The sequence below is a fragment of the Somniosus microcephalus genome, chromosome 8, assembly GCF_052327205.1.
Source record: "Somniosus microcephalus isolate GS21.2 chromosome 8, FLI_Smic_1.0, whole genome shotgun sequence".
NCBI lineage: Eukaryota > Metazoa > Chordata > Chondrichthyes > Squaliformes > Somniosidae > Somniosus > Somniosus microcephalus.
Window position 1 is genome coordinate 121,441,448 of NC_140994.1, and position 23,028 is coordinate 121,464,475.

Genomic DNA, 23,028 nt, shown 5'->3' on the forward strand with positions numbered 1-23,028 from the left:
TGCAAGTATCAGAATGATGGGCTATTGGAAGGCCTGCAGTTAACCTGCACAAAGGAGACTTGGATCATTGTGGTTATCCCTACCTCCCACCACAGAGGGCAGCAGCCTACCCTCGTCCAGAGTTTTCAGATCGCTGAGCTTTTCCTATTATACGAATATCATTCCACTTGCCAACCCTCCAGGACTGTCCTGGAGTCTCCAGGAATTAATCTCCTGGACACTGCTGTGAGCAACCTGGGTGGAAAATCATAAGGGCATTAAAAAAATGTGCTTTTTTCCCCCCATTTTCTTTGAACACTTTCGCTTATTATAAAAATATTGGTGCTGGCTAAAATGGCTGCTTGACTGACAGTCAAGAACAATCCAATCTGGTAACAAAGAGTCTGTGCGCTTTGCAATTGACGTGGGAAGGTGGCACGCCACAAGGATGGACCAATAGCAGGAGGGTGTGGGTCGGGATGGTTGAGGGAGTGTGAGGTCAGGTGATGAAATCGACCGGAATACGTCCAATTAGAGTTGGCAACCCTACATTCGGTGCCGAATCTGTCCTTACCTTCCGAAGCAGTGACACCAATCCACTGGACCAGGTAGAGGGGTAGTTTATGCTGACAGAGTTGAACATGTGAAGGGCTTCGTTAACAGAAGTGCTGGAACGGATTTCATACGGTCTCTGTGAAAAGATATAAACGTTGTCTGTTTATATAGCGCTAAATATCAGAGGCAGCCACCTACCAAAAGTTTGCATTCATTGTCTAAATAGCTACATAATTTCTAAGTCAATATAATTATTTCATTATATTTTGAATTTATATCTTTTAATTTAAATTTAATAGTTAACAAAACTGCGAAAAGTAAAAGGAACATTTCTGATAGAGGAAAGAGTCTGCTGACTCTCATTGTCTTGGCTGTTTGGGCACGGTACCAAGGTGCTGCCAACGTCCATACACCAAGACCCTAGCACGAGTCACCAATTTTAGGGAGAAAAGGTTCCGGAGAGGGTCGATATTTTTGCATCTGCTGGGGTCCCCAATGGATGAGTGGGTTTACTCGGAGGCAGCTGAAACCCAGAGGGTCTCAGGTCCAATCCCTGGGTGGTGCTCTGCTAGCTGATGTCAGCCAGGGTAGAGGCCATGAAGATCAAATAGCCTGCCGCGCTCATAGTCACAGCTCATACATGAATAATACTACCTGCAACTAGCAGTTATAGAACCATAGCCAGCAAGGAAGCAATGCCTTGGGGAGGAGAGGGGCGAAAATTAGCAAGGAAGAAAATGATAATGTATCCACATCCTTAGACTCAGTGATAGATTGTGTAGGACATGGTGTTTGTTTGAGTGCACTGGAATGGAGTGTAATGGACCACTCTCTGTACCTGTCCTTTGAGGAGCTCGTAGGCCGTGATTCCGAGAGACCACCAGTCCACAGCAAAGAGATAGCCAGTACGTCCATTTACAAATGGATGAAATATTTCTGGAGCTAGGGGAAGAGAAAAAAACAGTACAATTAATATTGTAGTTTTTCAGTACAATGAATATTCTTTGTTCATTAGTGCAGGTAGAAAATAAATATAGTTTCCCCCCCATGTCCCGTGAGAAGATTCTCCCAGACTGGAGAATATTTTCAGAGAGGTAGAATGAAGGAATATGCAAACTAGCAGCAGTTTAAAAACAGACATGTTTTATCACTTCACACTTCCAGCCATAATGGCTGGTCCATCAGCTGGTCTGGAAAGTTCCCAGGAGCTCCCAACGTGCTTATCTGCACCCCCCTACTCAGGGGAGAAGGGGTAGATCACATGACCATAACTATTCCTAGCTTAATCTTTGAGGGGTTGCTATAGATGACACCATACGAGGCTGGAAAAGGCCATTGTAGTCCATCTGCCCAGTCACAAATGTTCCAAAAATATGTTAGCTTGGAATTTTCTCATTGAAAACTATGCATTTCTTGGTGGTTTTGAGGCAGTAAGTTGGGAAACACAGAGCAGTGAGATGTTCCACTGCAACCCCAGCTCACAAAAATGTCCGCCTTTAGCTTCCTCCCAGTCAACCTGCCCCACTGGGTGTTAATTTCTGCAGGTGGGTGAGCTCTTTGAATCTCCACCATATTGTTCAGTTTCTGCCTCTGCAACGCCCTCCGCCCTCAAGGAAACAGCGCCACTACATAAGTGGCTTTAAGAAGAGCAAGACGGTGACCCAGAGGTAGATTGGCTGAGTGAAGACCGTAGTTGTCAGAGAGCTCGCCACTAACTTGCAGCTTTCTCAAATAGAATCATAGAATGATTACAGCACAGAAGGAGGCCATTCGGCCTGTCGAGCCCGTGCCGGCTCTCTGCAAGAGCACATTAGCTAGTCCTACACCCCCGCCCTTTCCCCGTAGCCTTGCAATTTTTTTTCCTTCAGGTTCTTATCTAATTCCCTTTTGAAAGCCGTGATTGAGTCTGCCTCCACCACCCTTTCAGGCAGTGCATTCCAGATCCTAACCACTCGCTGCGTAAAAAAGGTTTTCTTCATGTTGCCTTTGGTTCTTTTTCCAATCACCTTAAATCTGTGTCCTCTGTGTTCGCGATCCTTCCGCCAATGGGAACAGTTTCTCTCTATCTACTCTGTCCAGACCCCTCATGATTTTGAACACCTCTATCAAATCTCCTCTCAACCTTCTCTGCTCCAAGGATAATAACAACAACAACTTGTATTTAGTTAGCGCCTTTAAAGTAGTAAAACATCCCAAGGTGCTGCACAGGAGTATTAAAAGACAAAAAATTTGACACCAAGCCACATAAGGAGAAATTAGGGCAGGTGACCAAAAGCTTGGTCAAAGAGGTAGGTTTTAAGGAGCGTCTTAAAGGAGGAAAGAGAGGTAGAGAGGCAGAGAAGTTTAGGGAGGGAATTCCAGAGCTAAGGGCCTAGGCAACAGAAGGCACGGCCACCAATGGTTGAGCAATTATAATCAGGGATGCTCAAGAGGGCAGAATTAGAGGAGTGCAGATATCTCGGGGGGTTGTGGGGCTGCAGGAGATGACAGAGATAGGGAGGGGCGAGGCCATGGAAGGATTTGAAAACAAGGATGAGAATTTTGAAATCAAGGCGTTGCTTAACCGGGAGCCAATGTTGGTCAGCGAGCACAGGGGTGATGGGTGAACGGGACTTGGTGCAAGTTAGGACACGGGCAGCCGAGTTTTGGATGACCTCAAGTTTACGTAGGGTAGAATGTGGGAGGCCAGCCAGGAGTGCGTTGGAATAGTCAAGCCTAGAGGTAACAAAGGCACAGATGAGGGTTTCAGCAGTGGATGAGCTGAGGCAAGGGCGGAGACGGGTCATGTTAAGGAGGTGGAAATAGGTGGTCTTAGTTATGCCACGGATATGTGGTCGGAAGCTCCTTTCAGGGTCAAATATGACACCAATGTTGCGAACAGTGTGGTTCAGCCTCAGACAGATGTTAGGGAGAGGGATGGAGTCAATGGCTAGGTAATGGAGTTTGTGGCGGGGACCGACATCAATGGCTTTGGTCTTCCCAATATTTAATTGGAGAAAATTTCTATTCTCATCCCCTCAAAATCAGCTTTTCTCCAATCTATTTCCCTGGTTTTTGTCATACTTATGTCCTTCTCAATTTTCATCTTAAAGCGTATTATATTATGGTCACTATTGCCTAGATGTTCCCCTACTTTTACTTCTCTTATCTGTGCTGGTTCATTCCCCAATACTAGATCCAATAGCGAATCCTCCCTTGTTGGGTTTTTTACATATTGGGTTAGAAAGGAGTCCTGTACACAATGTAGGAACTCCATTCCCTTATCCCCTTTACCTACCTCTTCTATCCAATTAATATCAGGGTAGTTGAAATCCCCCATGATTATTATTCTATGTTTTTTACTCATTTCCCTAATTTGTCTGTATATTTCTTCCTCCACCTCCCTCTCACTATTAGGTGGTCTGTAGACTACACCTATTAGTGTGATTAATCCTTAATTATCTTTTATCTCTATCCATATGGATTCTACTTTTGTCTTGCTGATAGCTGCGTCACTTTTTTCTACTGCCATTATGTTATCCCTAATAAGTACAGCTACTCCACCTCCCCCTTTTCCTTCTCTATCTTTTCTAAATATGTTATACCCTGAAATGTTCAATTCCCAGTCCTGATTTTTCTGTAGCCATGTCTCAGTAATCCTTACTATGTCTGGTTCCTCGCAACACATGATTGCCTCCAGCTCCCATGTTTTACTACACACTGTGTGCATTGCTGTACAGACAGTTTAACTCATTTTTAAGAGGATTTCCTCTCACTTTATGTTTAACCATCTTTTTAGACTCCTGTTCTATAACTCTATTTATTCCCTTGCCATCAATGTCCTCCTTTACTTTATTCTTTCCTATGCTCTCTTTTCCTGTTTTGTTTATAGTTGGGCTGGTTACATTTCTTGCAGATCCCTTCCCCCATCTTACAAGGAAGAGGCAAGGTTTGATGAGATGAGATGAGAGTCATACCGTAAACGTCTAAATCACATCAGTAGATATCCTCTCAACCTCTCAATGCATTAGACGGCCATCCTTCCCCTCCAGAGACTACTAGGGAATTATGCTGGCTGCTAGTCAAAGCCTTGCAAGCTACATCACCAAGGATCCAATCATTCTCTGTGGCTATTAAAATGACCACTGCATTGCATTTTTTGCTATTGCTTCCTTCCAGGTAACCTCAAGTGATGTCTCTCACAACAGTCAAGTAGCTGTGCACCACTGCATAAAGAAGGCCACCAATGTTTCATTCAGGCAGGTTTCTAAATTTGTCAATTTTCAATCAACTCTTCCAAACAAAGAGATAAAGTCCTCAACTGGACTAGCTGGGTTCCCACAAGTACAGAGTGCCATTGACTACAGTCGTAGCACTGATAGCCTCTTAGGAAAATCCCTAAAGCTCATCAATCAGAGCAGCTTCTATTCTAATAACGTGCAAGTAGTGTTTGATGCCAATCACGTAATATATATGTCAATGCCCCCTATCCAGAGGAGGTCAGAAGGATGGATGTTTCTTAGATCCTCCAGGTGCCTTATTGCCACTTTCTCACTTTGTCAGTCAACAATGATGAGCCAATGATATCTCCTATTGTTGTGGCTGTTGACTGTTATAAGGCATCCACACACAGAAGGAGCAACTTGGAACAAATAGTATTGTTCTTCAGCAGACTATAGGAATATTGAAGTCTCGTTTCAGGTCCCTTAACAAATCTGGTGGTGCCCTGTAATGCAGCCTGAAAAGGGTTTCAGGAGTTTATAGAATCATAGAATGATACAGCACAGAAGGAGGCCATTTGGCCCATTGCACCTGTGCTGGCTCTTTGAAAGAGCTATCCAATTAGTCCACTCTCCTGCTCTTTCCCCATAGCCCTGCAAATGTTTCTACTTCAAGTATTCATCCAATTCCCTTTTGAAAATTATTATTGAGTCTGCTTCCACCACCCTTTCAGACAGTGCATTCCAGATCATTACAACTCATTGCGTAAACATTTTTTTCCTCATGTCGCCTCTGGTTCTTTTGCCAATTACCTTAAATCTGCATCCTCTTTGCCAGTGGAAACAATTTCTCCTTATTTACTCTATCAAACTCCTTCATCATTTTGAACATCTCTATCAAATCTCTTAAAACTTCTCTGCTCTAGGGAGAACAATCCCAGTTTCTCCAGTCTCTCCACGTAACTGAAGTCTTTCATACTTGATACCATTCTCGTAAATCTCCTCTGCACCTCTCTAAGGCCTTGACATCCTTCCTAAAGTGTGGTGCCCAGAATTGGCCACAACTCCAACTGGGACCTAACCAGTGTTTTATAAAGGTTTAGCATAAGTTCCTTGCTTTTGTACTCTATGCCTCTATTTATAAAGCCGAGGATACCATATGCTTTTTTAATAGTCTTTTCAACTTGTCCTGCCACCTTCAAAGATTTGTTTTCGTACACCCCCTGGTCTCTCTGTTCCTACAGCCCCTTTAAAATTGTAACATTTAGTTTATATTGCCTCTCCTCATTCTTCCTACCAAAATTAATCACTTCATACTTCTCTGCGTTAAATTTCATCTGCTATGTGTCTGCCCATTTCACCAGTCTGTCTATTGTTCTCCTGAAGTCTGTTACTATCCTCCTCACTGCTTACTATATTTCCGAGTTTCATGTCATCTGCAAACTTTGAAATTATCCCCTCTATATCCAAGGCCAGGTCATTAATATATATTAAAAAGACCAGGGGTCCTAATACTGACCCCTGGGGAACACCACTGTACACTTCCCAACTGTCTGAAAAATAACCGTTCACCACTACTCTCTGCCGTAGCCAATTTTGTATCCACACAGCCACTGCCCCTTTAATCCCATGGGCTTCAGTTTTGCTAACAAGTCTATTACATGGGGCCAGAAATTCAGGTCTCCGCGGGTGAGTACGCGCTGTGTACTCACGCGTAGGGCCAACGAAAGTGCCAGTTTTGTGCATGCACTGCGCATGCGCTGGAAACCGGAACTTCCGTTCCCTTGAAGGAAGGGGTTCGAGGGTCAAACGCGTGCGCCCGAGAGGCAGCACGTATGCCTGGAACTTCCGATTTTTTACAGGTTTCTCCGGGAGGGTAAGTCTCTAGCAGCTGCGCGTTTAAAAAGCAGTCGCAAGGCCTGCTTTTAACAAGGTAAGTGGTGAATTAAGTAAAATTAAAACATTTTTTCCACAGGTTTATTATTTTTAAATACTTTAAAGAAAGGTAAGTTTATTTTTAGCCCTGTTAAAAACTGTAATTAATTTTTTCAAAAATTTTAATTATTGTTTAAAAGCTATTTTATGTAATTTATAGTTATTTTAAAAATGTGATTTAAAAAAATGTATTTGAAGTTTTAGTTAGGTTTTGGGGCTGATCTCTATTATAGATTTGACAGGTCTTCCTGTCAAATTTATGAATAGAGATTCCCTGCTACGATTGGCTCTCCATGGCCCACGTGATCCCAGGGGACGCTTCGAACTAACTACGCCCCTAGGATACGCAAGCACTGCACGCTGGCAGCTGGAGAACACCCAGGATCGGGTCCGCAGCACAACAGCAGGCGCGCTAGGTAAGTGCAGGTCGGGGGCTTGCACCCGCGGGAAGCCTCCAACCCGAATTTCTGGGCCACTGTATTTTATCAAACACCTTTTGAAAGTTCAGAAACACAACATCAACCGCACTACCCTCATATACCCTCCGTTACTTCATCAAAGAACTCAATCAAGTTAGTCAAACATGAATTGCCTTTAACAAATTCATGCTGCCTTTCATTTATTAACCTAGATTTTTCCAAGTACCAATTAATTTTGTCTCTGATTATTGTTTCTAAAAGTTTCCCCACCACCAACATTAGGCTGACTGACCTGTAGTTGCCAGGTTTATCCCTCTCCCTTTTTATAAACAGAGGTGTAACATTTGCAGTCCTCTGGCACCATTCCCATAACTAAGGAGGATTGGAAGATCATGGTCAGAGCCTGTGCAATTTCACCCTTACTTCCCTCAGCAACCTAGGATGCATCCCATTGGACCGGGTGACTTTTCTACTTCGAGCACACCAACCTTTTAAGTACCTCCTCTTTATCTATTTTTATCCTATCCAATTTCTTTACTAGCTCCTCCTTTACTCCTACATTGGCAGCATTCTCTTCTTTAGTGAATACAGATGCCAAGTACCTCAGTCCATGCCCTCTGCCTCCACAAGAAGATCTCCTTTTTGGACCCTAAATCGGCCCCATCCTTACTTTTATTACCCTTTTATTAACTGTTAGCTTCTATTACATGTTACATCACTTTACAATTTACAAAGTGTAATGTATGTACCTTTAAGAGGAACTATGTTTTTGAAGCCCCTGTATACTGTAGTACCAGTAGTGACCACTCGGGTATATAAGCCTGTGTAGCGTCTTGTGTTGTTAGTTCACCTCCAGACTTTGTTCAGTAAACACTTGTTAAATCAACTCCTGCATTCCGTGTCTCCATTAACACACGGATCTAACGGTGGCGACGAGTTAGAAACGAACTTACCTGCAATTCGGCAGCACCTCAAGGGGATCGATTCCTCAGACGAAGGTCGAAGCCAGAAGCAAGAAAAAAAATAATAACTCGAGGAAACTCGAAAACGAGGCCAGGCTTGGTCTCCAGTCTGTGGTTTCCCCAGCTAAACGGGCTGGTGGCAGGTAGTGCACTGATCCTTCCTGGGCTGCGGCGGGCTAGAGCTCGATCGGGTGGCTCTGCAACGGGGCCGGGCAGCGAGTCGGGAAGCAGAAGCAAAGAGAGAGAGAGGGTGGAGCACTCAGGGCGCGGCCGGTGCTGCAAAGCAGGTCGGCGTTCGGACCGAGCAGAGGGAGGGGAAAGTCCCAGAGCGTCCGCTCCACGGCGGGAACGGTTCTCCAAGTAACGGAGAAACTATTGAAGCGATATATAAAAAAAAATAGAAATACCGCAAAAAGCTGCAGGTCGCAACGGGAACCGTGGAGAACAGCGTTGGCAGCAGCGATTGGGGAGGCGCAAAGACCATAGTGCGTCGCCATTAAAAAAAATATATATATATATATTCATCGCCAGCAACAGCGTTGGCAGCAGCGGCAGCGGCGGGAAAGCGTGGGAGGCGCCATCTTAACTCGGCGGGGAAGAAAGAAAAGCGCGGGAAGCGCCATTTTAGATTTTCAAGATGTCGAAGACTGGCAATATTACTGCTTTCGATAGTGATATAGAAGATTGGACCACATATGTGGAAAGAGTGGAGGTATATTGCAAGGCGAATGAAGTAGCGGATGATAAAAAGGCATCGTTACTTCTAAATCTGATGGGCGCAAGGACATACGGGCTGTTACGAAACTTGATCACTCCAGCCAAACAGATGGACAAGAATTTTAAGGAGATTGTTGATACCTTACAGGAGCACTTAAACCCAACACCGCTGCTGATAGCGGAACGATTCAAATTCTTCAGGAGGAATCAGCACAAGAATGAAAGTAATGCTGATTACCTCACCGAATTACGAAAGCTGTCAAAGCACTGCCAATTCGGGGCAGGACTGGCAGATTCTCTACGAGACAAATTCGTCTGCGGTCTCCTAAGCGAAGGAACACAGAAAAGACTACTTTCTGAGAAAGATTTGACACTGGACAAGGCTTTGTGTGGCTGTATCATACGAAGCAGCAGCAAGAGGAGCTGCAGAGATACAGCAAAAGCCACAGGACTTCAGCACCCATGAAATGACACGGGGTTTCGAGAGATGTTATCGCTGCGGCAGATCCACCCATGACCAGAAGGACTGCTGGTTCAAGGACAAAGCATGCAGGCAATGCAGAAAGATGGGACACATTGCACGTGTATGCAGATCTGGAAAGAAATCCGCAGACAGCAAAAAGGTCAATAAGGAAAAGTACAGAAAGGTACAAATGATGACGGACAGTAGCTCCGAAGACCAGAAGAGCGATAGCGACTCCGGAAACAAGAGACTAAGCTGTCTCAAATTACATAATGTAATTGCCAAAGAAGATTACCAGACCATTTGGGTTACCCTCACGATAGCGGGGTCCCCAGTCAAAATGGAGCTAGATACAGGATCAGCTCTGACCGTCATGAGTCGATGGGATTACGAGCGGCTATTTCCGCATATACCTTTGAAAGACACATCCATTGTCTTGAAGACATATACGGGGCAGAAAGTATACCCCAGAGGGAAAATAAGGGTACCTGTTGTATACAACGGCAAGGAAATACAGAAGTTGTATTTATACGTTCTGCAAGATGGTGGTCCACCATTGTTGGGACGTGAATGGATCAGAAAGATACGTTTAGACTGGCACTCCATTCAGGCACTGACGGTGACCAGTAAGAAAAAAAACGATGATGACGTCATACCTGGACGATTAAAAGAAATCTTGGCTAACGCCAAAGAAGTGTTTCAACAGGAACTAGGAACCCTGAAAGGCGCCACCGCCTCAATAAAAGTGGAAGATGCGGCAATTCCCAAGTTTTTTAAGGCAAGGCCGGTGCCATACGCAATTCGTCCAGCCGTCGAGGCAGAGCTGGAGAATTTGGAAAAAGCAGGCGTGTTATCCAAGGTAGATTGGAGTGAGTGGGCAACACCCATCGTCCCAGTCATGAAGAAAACGTTGAATAATGATAAATCTGAAGAACAGAGAAAAGTTCGCATCTGTGGGGCCTTCAAGGTGACTGTAAACCCGGTTCTTCACACGGTACAGTATCCTCTTCCGAGGATAGAAGATATTTTCGCCTCACTATCTGGAGGGAAACGTTTCACCAAAATTGACTTAGCACAGGCATATCTACAGATGGAGGTTGAGGAGGCCTCTAAAAAGTATCTCACGATAAACACACACAAAGGCCTGTACCAGTACAATCGACTGGTTTTCGGAGTGGCATCAGCTCCGGCTATCTGGCAAAGAGCTATGGAGCAAGTCCTGCAAGGGATTCCGGGGACTCAATGCTACCTAGATGACATCCTTGTAACAGGAGAAAACGACAACGAGCACCTTGCCAACTTGGAGCAGGTGCTCACGAGGCTGAGAGAACGGGGCCTACGAGCAAATCGCCCCAAATGTGAATTTTTCCAGAAACAAATATCATATTGTGGCCATGTCATTAACGAAGAAGGGTTGCATAAGTCACCTGAAAAAATTGAAGCGGTCGTAAAGGCCCCAGCGCCTGAAAATGTCTCACAATTAAGGTCGTTCCTGGGATTAGTAAATTGCTATCATAAATTTTTACCAAACTTGTCGACGGTTCTGCACCCGTTTAACGCACTGCTACAAACGGGAGTAGTTTGGAAATGGAGCGAAGACTGTAAACGTGCCTTCCATAAATGCAAAGTCTTGATCACATCCAGGGAAGTGTTGGCTCATTACAACCCATCACTGCCAATCAGACTGGCGTGCGATGCATCCCCTTACGGCGTGGGAGCAGTATTATCGCATAGATTCCCTGATGGCTCGGAGCGGCGGTTAGCTTTGGCGTCACGCTCATTGAACTCAGCTGAGCGTAACTATGCCCAGATCGACAGGGAGGCACTCAGCCTGGTGTGGGGGGTGAAGAAATTCAACCATTACCTACACGGACAAAAGTTTACCTTGTTGACTGACCATCAACCCCTCGTCTCCATATTCAACCCTAAAAAGGGCGTTCCCATTATGACAGCGCAAAGGCTACAGAGGTGGTCCCTTTTCCTAGGGGCACATCAATATGACATAGAGTACGAAGGAACAAAACAGCATGGGAATGCTGACGGGTTATCGCGCCTACCGTTGCCAACGGTGGACCCAGTGGAGATATTCCACTCGACCATAGTGGAATGTCTACCGGTGACAAATTCTACCATTGAAAAGGAAACGCGAAATGACCCGACTCTCTCACGAGTCTATGATTTAACGGTGAAGGGATGGCCAGCACATGGCGAACCACTGTTGCCAGCATTCTCGCAAAGAAGAGAACAGCTGTCAGTGTGCCGAGGAACCTTGATGTGTGGATCCAGAGTGGTGATTCCACCCAAACTCAAGGATAGAATGCTAAAGGAGCTTCACGAGGGGCATCTGGGTGGAGTGAAAATGAAGAACTTAGCCAGAGCGTTTGTGTGGTGGCCAGGTATCAATGGAGACATCGAAGAAATGACCAAGAGCTGTCTAGGATGCCAGAAGGTCCAAAACGCACCACCACAAGCCCCTCTACATCCATGGGAGTGGCCCTCATCTCCATGGCAAAGGGTACATATCGACTTTGCTGGTCCATTTATGGACTCAATGTTCTTAATCGCGGTGGATGCACACTCCAAGTGGCTGGAGGTAATAAAGATGTCCTCCACCACCACGGAAAAAACCATCACAGTATTAAGGACCATATTCGCCAGGAATGGGCTGCCTGAACAGATCTGTTCTGATAATGGACCGCAATTTGTATCCGAAGAATTCAGGAAGTTCTTAAAAAACAATGTGGTTAAGCACTACACGTCCGCCCCATACCATCCCGCCACCAATGGATTGGCTGAAAGGTTTGTCCAGACCTTCAAGAAGGCCATAAAGGCCATGGGTAATGAAGACATAAATCTACAACATAAGGTAGATAACTTCTTGTTTGCGTACAGGAACGCAACACATGTGGTTACAAACCAAACCCCCGCCATGATGTTTTTCAATAGAAGACTAAGATGCCGGCTGGATTTGGTCAAGCCAAACGTCAGAAGGGACGTAGAGAACCGGCAATTTCAAAGCATGAATGAAAGGCCAATTAGAACCTTCCAGATAGGTCAACCAGTTTTGGCCCGGGACTACCGTACCGAGAAATGGCAGCCTGGAACTATTTGCACACGACTAGGACCGCTGATGTATACCGTGGACATTGGAGAAAGCATAATAAGGCGCCATGCTGACCAGATCATAGAGTCATCTGAAAAAGGACAACCTACACCACGACTCTATATGCCTAGTGATGAAGCAGAGATACCCATAGTCTCTACCTCCGATCCGGTGATACTGGAACCAGATGAACCCGACACTGGCATTGAAGCCGAATCGACCTTGCCAAAAGAACCTACTACACCACCGAGGCGTTATCCGGACCGAGTCAGGAAGCCTCCAGAGAGACTGAATTTGTAATTGATTAACTTCAGCAAATGTGTATATTATTGTTCTTGTAAAAATGTTATTTAATGATTACTTAAAATGTTATGTACTATTTATCTAAAAGGGGAGGAATTGTAGTGTATGTACCTTTAAGAGGAACTATGTTTTTGAAGCCCCTGTATACTGTAGTACCAGTAGTGACCACTCGGGTATATAAGCCTGTGTAGCGTCTTGTGTTGTTAGTTCACCTCCAGACTTTGTTCAGTAAACACTTGTTAAATCAACTCCTGCATTCTGTGTCTCCATTAACACACGGATCTAACACAAAGCAGATGAGAATGAAGAATAGGAAGAAGAAACTGGCCCTCCATCACCATATCATGAGGAGTCTGCACAGAAGGGAGAAGTGGTGCCTGCAGCATTGCATGCAGCTCAAGAGAGAGAGAGAGAGAGGAGGCAACACAAAATAAACAGCAACTTTCAATAAATGTTACTCAAGAAACACATTCCTTATTTTTTCTTGGGATGTGGGCAACACTGGTTAGGCAGTATTTATTGCCCACTCCTAGTTACCCTGAGCGAATTAGGAGTCAACCACATCATGTGATACTAGGTGTGATGTAGGCCAGACTGGGTAGTCGGAAGGACTATAGTGAACCTTTTGCGTTATTAGCAACACTCCAGTAGCTCTAATTAATTTCCTGGTGCTAGCCCTCAAATGGCCACATTTATTGAATTCAATGCCAATCTTACAGGTTAACTACTCAGAACACAAATCTGCAATTACATCTACTCCATACCATTGTGTCTACCCCTTGTGCCTAATACCAACAACTTGCATCTATACAGCGCCATTAACATAGTAAAATGTAGTATTACCTTGCTAACTTGAAGCTCCGATCTTTTACTTCTACATGGTGCTCCCTGTGCAACAGAATGCCGAGGGGTGGGTGGCTGAGACATTTCTGCTGGAGCCTTCAAGGACTGAGGTGAAGCTCACCTCAATGATGCTGATGTCCTTGAAGAACCTGCCTCCAGCTGCTTCTCTCTTGTGACTGCAATGGGTACCAAGTCTTGGCCTGAAGCTGCTTTTTATGCTGGCACTAGAGGGGGCAGGTAGGACGGCACCTCATTACACTGGACCTGAAATTGCAGTCAGAGGCTTCCTATGGGCGAAAGCCTCCGAACCGCAAGTAAAATCCATAAGTACCTGATGGCCCCAGACCTACAAAGACCTGCACTCCTGGACCTGCAGGCGTACGCCTGCGTAAAGGTCCATGGATCCCAGGGGCGCACACGGTTCGCAAGAGTCCCGGGATCTCGTGGGCTGGCCCAACCAATCAAAAAGGGGGATTCCCATTCTGCTTCTGGGAATTCCACTTACGTACGGAATCCCTATAAGCATATTAGGAATCCCTAAAAATACACTTTCACCCCACTTAAATAAAAAATAAATCATCACATGTTATAAATTAATTCAAATACAATTTAATTAAACATTTAAAACAAAAATTTAATTTTTTGGAAAATAAATTTAAACATTTTAAAAGGGCCAAAAATAATCTAATGTGGCGGAGACCACACAGGGACAATAACACAATGCTGTTATATGTACCTAAACACAATTCACTATGTATAGCAATGTTGTGATGTGTACATGCTGGGTTGGGTTATTGGTGCAGGGTCCCTTTAAGAGCGTCGGTAGCGTGATGACGTCATAGCCTCTGCACGGGGCTGAGCCCTTCAGACCTCGTGGAGAGTGATTAAAGAAAGACACGTTTTGCCTTTGCTTAAACAAAAGTCTCTGCCTGTTGTTTTCTATCGATCCCACCAGTGGTGACCCCGCTGCTCTTTTGGACGATTCCAAAGACCTCATCTGAAATGGCGACGAACGCCGTTTCCATCAAATTACCCAAGTTTTGGGAACGACAGGCTGCCGCTTGGTTCGCCCAGGCCGAGGCTCAATTTGCACTCCAGGACATCACCGCGGACGACACGAGGTACTACTACGTCGTCTCTGCTCTCGGCAGCTCCACCGCGACCAGAGTCACGAACCTGCTCGAAAACCCCCCGGAGCTCAACAAATACGGTACGCTGAAAGCGCACCTCTTACAAACTTTCTGATTCACCGAAGCCGAACGCACACGCCGGCTTCTCTCTCTACCCGGGCTTGGCGACTCCAAGCCCTCGGAGCTGATGGACCACATGCTGGCCCTCCTGGGCACACACATGCCGTGCTTCCTCTTCAAGGAACTGTTCCTTCAACAGCTACCAGGTCAGGTACGGTCGGCTTTAGCCAACTCTTCCACTACCGATTTCCGCGAACTGGCCAAGGAGGCCGACAAATTTTTCTCCGCCGGGCAACAGTACTGCGCGGCCATGCGGAGCCCTGCCCCCACTGATACAGCCCAACAGTGGCAACCCTCAAGCCTCTGCTTCTACCATGCGCAGTTCGGCCCCAAAGCCAGGAAGTGCTGGTCCCCGTGCAGTTTCCCCGCGTCGAAACAAACCAAAGGCCACTCATCGGCAGCTATGGCTGTCGGCCGTTCAGGCAGTTTGTTGTTTATTACAGACACCGACTCCGGACGTCGTTTCCTTTGCGACATGGGCGCCCAGGTGAGCGTCCTGCCCGCGTCAACCATAGACATTCAAGGGGACAACCACGGCCCCGTCCTCGAAGCCGCCAATGGCAGCTCCATCCGCACCTTCGGGAAACGGAACGTGGCGCTTTGTTTTGGCGGGCAGCGGTTCACCTGGGACTTTGTCACAGCAAAAATGTCCACTCCCCTTCGCGGCGCTGACTTCCTCTGCGCCAATGGCCTTTTGGTGGACGTCAAGAACCGACGTCTCATCAACGCGGAAACCTTCAGCTCGCTCCCATGTTCCCTCAGCGGGTCCAGCACAACGCAGTTGTCCAGCGCACTCTCGGCCTCCGACAAGTTTTCCCGCCTCCTCGCCCAGTTCCCGGACCTCACGAAGTCCACGTTCTCGTCCGCCGCCACCAAACACGGGGTAGAACACCACATCTCGACCACCGGTCTGCCCGTCTACACCCGCGCTCGGCGCCTCGACCCGGGGAAGCTCACCATCGCCAAAGCCGAGTTCGACACCATGGAGTGCCTCGGCATCATCCGCCGGTCGAACAGTCCATGGGCTTCGCCCCTCCACATCGCCCCGAAGCCAGGCAGCGGGTGGCGCCCGTGCGGAGGTTACCGGCGCCTCAACGACGCTACGACCCCCGACCGCTATCCGATTCCACACATCCAGGACTTTTCCGCCCGCCTGGCCGGGAATGTGGTATTCTCGAAAGTGGGCCTCGTCCGAGGTTACCACCAGGTCCCTGTCCGGCTGCAGGACGTCCCGAAAACCGCAGTGATCACCCCGTTCGGGCTATTCGAATTTCTCCGCATGCCATTCGGCCTCAAAAATGCCGCACAGGCTTTTCAACGCCTAATGGACACCGTGTTACGGGACCTGACATTCCTGTTCGTATACCTGGACGACATCCTCATCGCCAGTGCCTCCAGGACGGAGCAGGTGTCCCACCTCCGGACACTCTTCGAACGACTCAGCCAACACGGCCTAATCGTCAACCCGGCCAAGTGTCAGTTCGGGCTGTCCTCAATCGACTTTCTCGGACACCGCATCACGAAGGACGGGGCAGTGCCACTGCCATCGAAAGTGGAGGCCGTGAAGGATTTCCCGCGACCCCTCACCATGACGGCCCTGTAGGAGTTTTTGGGCATGGTGAACTTTTACCATCGTTTCGTCCCCCGAGCAGCCCAGCTTATGCGGGCCCTTTACAAGGCCCTCAAAGGCAAGCCCGACAAACTCGCCGTTGACTGGTCCGATGAGATGGCCAAGTCTTTCACGGACACGAGAAGGGCCCTGGCTAACACGACCATGCTGGCGCATCCGTTACCTGATGCACCGATCGCTCTCACCACCGACGCCACGGACTATGCAGTCGGCGCCGTCCACGAACAGTGGGTCAACGGCGCCGAGCAGCCGCTTGCCTTCTTCAGCCGGCAGCTCTGCCCCAACGAGCGGAATTACAGCGCCTTTGAACGCAAGCTTCTCGGCCTCTACCTCGCCGTCCGTCACTTCCGTTTCCTGCTGGAGGCCCGCCCGTTCACGGTGTTCGTGGACCACAAGCCATTGACCTTCGCCATGGCCAAAACCTCCGAGCCGTGGTCGGCCCGTCAGCAACGCCAGTTGGCCTCCATCTCGGAGTTTACAACGGACATCCAGCATGTGGCTGGGAAAGACAACCCCGTCGCCGACTGTCTCACCCGAGCCGCCGCCAGCGCCGTACACCTCGGCATCGACTACACCCGCATGGCGGCTGACCAGGCCTCTGACCTGGACGTCCAGGCCTACAGGACAGCGGTCACGGGTCTTCAACTAGCGGACGTCGCGTTCGACGCTGCCAGCACCACACTCCTGTGCGACGTCTCCGTTGGGCAGCCTCGTCCCGTTGTGCCCGAAAGGTGGAGATGGCAAGTTTTCGACGCTGTCCATAATCTTTCCCACCCGGGCAGGAAGCCGTCACAGAAGCTGGTGGCGGCTAAGTTCATCTGGCACGGGCTCAGGAAAGACGTTCGCGACTGGGCCAGCACCTGCATGGTATGCCAACGCTCGAAAGTACATCGCCATACTAAGGCCCCGTTGGCGCCTTTCGCGGTGCCCGAGATGCGGTTCGACCGCGTTAATGTGGGCCTGGTGGGGCCCCTGCCGCCCTCCCGCGGGTTCACCCACCTCCTCACAATGGTCAACAGAACCACCCGATGGTCGGAAGCCGTCCCGCTGTCTTCAACGACGGCCGCTGATGTGGCTCGGGCATTCATCAGAACTTGGGTCGATAGTTCGGCACCCCATCTGACATTTCCTCCGACCGGGGGCCCCAGTTCACGTCAGAGCTCTGGAACGCTGTCGCCCGAGGCCTCGGGTTGAGACTCCACCGCACCACAGCATACCACCCTCAGGCTAACGGACTGTGCGAACGGTTTCATCGCTCCATGAAGGCAGCGCTCTGGGCCAGCCTCCGGGATGGCAGCTGGATCGACAGACTCCCATGGGTCATGCTGGGACTCAGGACTGCTCCCAAGGAGGACCTCCAGTCCTCGTCCGCCGAGCTCGTCTACGGACAGCCGCTACGGGTTCCCGGGGATTTCGTGCCCAACGCAACGGAACCTTGGTCCGCAGCCCGTCAGCGGTCCGACCTTCTGGACAACGCCAAGGTTTTCGCGCCGGTGCCCACGTCGCAGCACGGCCTCCCGCAGTCCCACGTTCCGCAGAGTACGTTTTCGTCCGCCACGACGCCCACCGGGGACCTCTTCAGCCACCCTACGAGAGACCATTCCGCGTCCTGGAAACCGGGGACAAGACCTTCCTAGTGGATGTCGGCGTTAAGCCGGACTGCATTTCCGTGGACCGTCTTAAGCCGTCCCACCTGGATCTGGACCGACCCGTTGAGTTGGCACAGCCCCCGAGGCGGGGCTGACCTCTGGTTTCCGCACCCGGTCCCTCCGACGAACCCCCCGGTCCCCGCCCCGGAACTGAGGAGCCGTTCTGACCGTGTGATCCGGCCCCCCTAACGACTGACATTGCCAGTGTTAGTGAATTCTGGGGGGACGTATGTGGTGGAGACCACACAGGGACAATAATACAATGTATAGCCAATGCTGTTATATGTACTTAAACACAATTCACTATGTATAGCAATGTTGTGATATGTACATGCTGGGTTGGGTTATCGGTGCAGGGTCCCTTTAAGAGCGTCAGTAGCATGATGATGTCATGACGTCGGTTGTGTGATGATGTCATAGCCCCTGCATGGGGCTGAGCCCTTCAGACCTCGTGGAGAGTGATTAAAAAAAGACACGTTTTGCCTTTGCTTAAACAAAAGCCTCTGCCTGTTGTTATCTATCGATCGCAACACTAAACTAATTTTAAAGGTTTTTGAATGTTTAAATGATTTAAAAAGTTTTATTTTAATATTTAGTTGAACCCTTACACTGGTAAAAGAAGGCCTTACGCCTGCTTTTAACAAGCGAAAGAGTTACGTGGGCATTTGCTGGGCAGCCTGCGCCAGCGAATGTCCATTGCCTTTGGATTCGTACGATCTGTCAAGCTGAAACTTAACAGATCGCAAGTTCTGGGTTTTCATGCTTGCACATTGCACGCGGAAACCCAGAACTTGCAGGGCACTTACGACCGCATACGCGATCATAGGCCCCAGAAAATCCGGGCCACTATCTTGAGAGGCAACAACATCTGTATTCACTCTTTGAAGCTCAATGGCGCTGGGCACAGACTCACTTGGACTTAAGGTGAGCTGAAGGACAGATCTAGTGTTCCAGTGAAGTCCTGGATGCGTTGGGAAATGCTGCTGTGAAGGCTGACTCACAAAGTATCTATGGAAGAAGTTGTAGCTGTCATTCCAGAAGCCTCAATTATCCTTAGATCATCTTCCAGATGCCTCATTGCTGTAGATATCCCGTGAACTGTTGCACACTCCAGGATGGTCAGCATGGCCTTGCACACTTCCTTCATGGGGCTACAGATGAAGTTAGTGGACTTGCCCAACTTACACCCCATCTCCACCTCATGCATGGAAATGGTCTCTACTGCACGAGACCGATGCTCCTGTAACATTGTCAGCTTGGAAACTGAGCCTCTGAGATTGGGGTCCTGAGGCTTCTCAGCTGAGGGCAGTTTTTTTCCACCTTCCGGTGAACCATTTCCACCCCTTCTGCTAACTTGCGCTTGGTGCTTGACGCAGAGATATTCCCTCTGACTTTCTAATTATCTCTTCCCAAGTGGGTGCCTCTGGGCTGGTCCTCAGGTAAGTAAGATGCCATGATATAGTAAGGGTGGAGCAGGAGTTGTCAAGCTAGATGCTTGAGACTGCTGTTCTGAACACTTACCACTTTGTTGATAAAATGTACCTACTTTATTATTAACAATAAGCAATTGTTAGCCACTGTGAATGGGATGCACATTATGGGCTTGTGAGATACTGGCTGGTGGCTGCTCATTCACAGGGCTGTGGATGACCACATACACCATGTGCAGCATGAAATAGCCTTGTGTGTCTTACATGCTCAGAAGAGAGACATGGGAGGTTACATGATACACTTCCTGGCTGTGGACAGGGCAATCCATCCATGGGGCACAGCTACCTCAGCTAGGTGGCCAGGCAGAGGCCACCCTTGGCGAAGCCCAGGAGCAGCACACAGCTACCATCCAAAGACAAAACTGGAGGTACGTGGTGGTGGTGGTGTGGCCCACTGCGGCCGCTCAGGCAACTCAAGGTTTACCGGTCAGTGCAGGCGTTCCCCACTGCATAATATGTGGAGCCGTAGTTGGTGCAAAGGGTGAGACGTGCCAGGTGCAAAGGGTTAGACGTGCCAGGGTCAAAGGTTTAGATGTGCCAGGGTCAAAGGGTTAGACGTGCCAGGGTCAAAGGGTTAGATGTGCCAGGTGCAAAGGGTTAGACGTGCCAGGGTCAAAGGGTTAGATGTGCCAGGTGCAAAGGGTTAGACGTGCCAGGGTCAAAGGGTTAGACGTGCCAGGGTCAAAGAGTTAGACGTGCCAGGGTCAAAGGGTTAGACGTGCCAGGGTCAAAGGGTTAGACGTGCCAGGTGCAAAGGGTTAGACGTGCCAGGGTCAAAGAGTTAGATGTGCCAGGTGCAAAGGGTTAGATGTGCCAGGGTCAAAGGGTTAGACGTGCCAGGGTCAAAGGATTAGACGAGTCCAGCACAAGGGTTTACATGTCTCTTGGGCAGGTTACCAAGCAGTTCGTGGGTCCCCGGGGTCCAGACTGGCAGCCATAGTGGCGCACCAAGTGAGGAGTGCACAATTTTCCAAAGTGAACCGTAGGGCTCACACCCCTATCCTGGGAATGGGGCGGGGAGGGGGATATGTCACATTTGATGATTTTACTTCCTTGTCCCCCACTGCCTCCCCTGTATCCCCCCTCAAGGAGTTGAAGCGTGTGCTTTGGCGTTGGCTCTCCTCCCCCTGGGGCAGTTCTCTTTACCGCTGGTTGTGAAATACCCTTTTCCTTTACAAGGGAAACAGACACGAAGAAAAGGTTGGCAGAAACAATTAATTTCACCCAGGCATCCATATCATGGTGATAGTCCTTTCAGGTGCTGGCTGGCTCTCCTCAGAGACTCACACTGCCACTCTACTGTCAGGCAGTGGGATATAGGTAGCGAGTCTTTTTTGATAATTACAATGCCACATTCACCCAGTCATTTACACTGTGAGGGCACACTAGGCATGGAGGTGACTCACTCCTCTATCATTCAGGTTGTGCTCGTGCCGTGATATAACTCGGCCACCCTCGTGAGGTCAGTAAACTTCCTCTGCACCGTGTGGCACATGGGTATTGCTGACTGTCTCAGCCAGCTCCTTCCATAATTCCACTCCAGAGACTTGAGTACACAATCCAGTCTGACACTCCAGTGCAGTACTGAGGAAGTTCTGCAGTGTGGGAGGTGCCATCTTGCAGATGAGACGTTAAACTGAGGCTCCGTCTATGCAGTCCAGATGCATTCCATTTCCTGTTCTGTGTTACTGATAACTGCTTCACAGTGATCAGGTGGTTTAAATTGCGATCAATACAGACTCCAAATTCTACAAGGGAGCAGCCCTAAAAAAGCCGACAAAGTTGAAAAAGGTTAGACCAGGATCAAAGAACATGCAAGCAGAAAGCCAGCCAGTATTGAGGAGAGTGTGAGCAGACAGACAGACAGTATTGAGAGGAGTGTGAGCAGACAGACAGACAGTATTGGGGAGAGTGTGAGCAGACAGACAGACGGTATTGAGGAGAGTGTGAGCAGACAGAGAGTATTGAGGAGAGTGTGAGCAGACAGACAGTATTGAGGAGAGTGCGAGCAGACAGACAGTATTGAGGAGAGTGCGAGCAGACAGACAGACAGTATTGAGGAGAGTGTGAGCAGACAGACAGACAGTATTGAGGAGAGTGTGAGCAGACAGACAGACAGTAATGAGGAGAGTGCGAGCAGACAGACAGACAGTATTGAGGAGAGTGCGAGCAGACAGACAGACAGTATTGAGGAGAGTGCGAGCAGACAGACAGACAGTATTGAGAAGAATGTGAGCAGACAGACAGACAGTATTGAGGAGAGTGTGAGCAGACAGACAGTATTGGGGAGAGTGTGAGCAGACAGACAGACAGTATTGAGGAGAGTGCGAGCAGACAGACTAACAGAATTGGGGAGAGTGTGAGCAGACAGACAGACAGTATTGAGGAGAGTGTGAGCAGACAGACAGACAGTATTGAGGAGAATGTGAGCAGACAGACAGACAGTATTGAGGAGAGTGTGAGCAGACAGACAGACAGTGTTAGGGAGAGTGTGAGCAGACAGACAGACAGTATTGAGGAGAGTGTGAGCAGACAGACAGACAGTATTGAGGAGAGTGCGAGCAGACAGACAGACAGTATTGAGGAGAGTGCGAGCAGACAGACAGCATTGAGGAGAGTGCGAGCAGACAGACAGTATTGAGGAGAGTGTGAGCAGACAGACAGACAGTATTGGGGAGAGTGCGAGCAGACAGACAGACAGTATTGAGGAGAGTGCGAGCAGACAGACAGACAGTATTGAAGAGAGTGTGAGCAGACAGGCAGACAGTATTGAGGAGAGTGCGAGCAGACAGGCAGACAGTATTGAGGAGAGTGCGAGCAGACAGGCAGACAGTATTGAGGAGAGTGCGAGCAGACAGACAGACAGTATTGAGGAGAGTGCGAGCAGACAGACAGACAGTATTGGGGAGAGTGCGAGCAGACAGATAGACAGTACTGAGGAGAGTGCGAGCAGACAGACAGACAGCATTGGGGAGAGTGCGAGCAGACAGACATACAGTATTGAGGAGAATGTGAGCAGACAGACAGACAGTATTGAGGAGAGTGAGAGCAGACAGGCAGAGGGTATTGAGGAGAGTGTGAGCAGATAGACAGACAGTATTGAGGAGAGAGTGAGCAGACAGACAGACAGTATTGGGGAGAGTGCGAGCAGACAGATAGACAGTATTGAGGAGAGTGCGAGCAGACAGACAGACAGTATTGGGCAGAGTGTGAGCAGACAGACAGACAGTATTGAGGAGAGTGTGAGCAGACAGACAGTACTGAGGAGAGTGCGAGCAGACAGACAGAAAGTATTGAGGAGAGTGCGAGCAGACAGACAGACAGTATTGAGGAGAGTGCGAGCAGACAGACAGACAGTATTGAGGAGAGTGTGAGCAGACAGACAGACAGTATTGAGGAGAGTGTGAGCAGACAGACAGACAGTATTGGGGAGTGTGTGAGCAGACAGACAGACAATATTGAGGAGAGTGCGAGCAGACAGACAGACAGTATTGAGGAGAGTGCGAGCAGACAGACATACAGTATTGAGGA

At 48.6% G+C, this 23,028-nt stretch overlaps 1 protein-coding gene across 1 annotated transcript in view; it reads right to left on the bottom strand.

The window, feature by feature from the left end:
* The window catches only part of LOC147113767 (serine/threonine-protein kinase 32A-like), a 653,668-nt gene that overhangs the window by 109,128 nt on the left and 521,512 nt on the right, over positions 1–23,028 (bottom strand). The window contains exons 7-8 of the mRNA XM_085995084.1: positions 1,373–1,476; positions 554–670 (exon numbers count right to left, since the gene is read on the bottom strand). Of these exons, the coding sequence (XP_085851210.1) occupies positions 554–670; positions 1,373–1,476 (221 nt within the window). The remainder of the gene's footprint in view (positions 1–553; positions 671–1,372; positions 1,477–23,028) is intronic.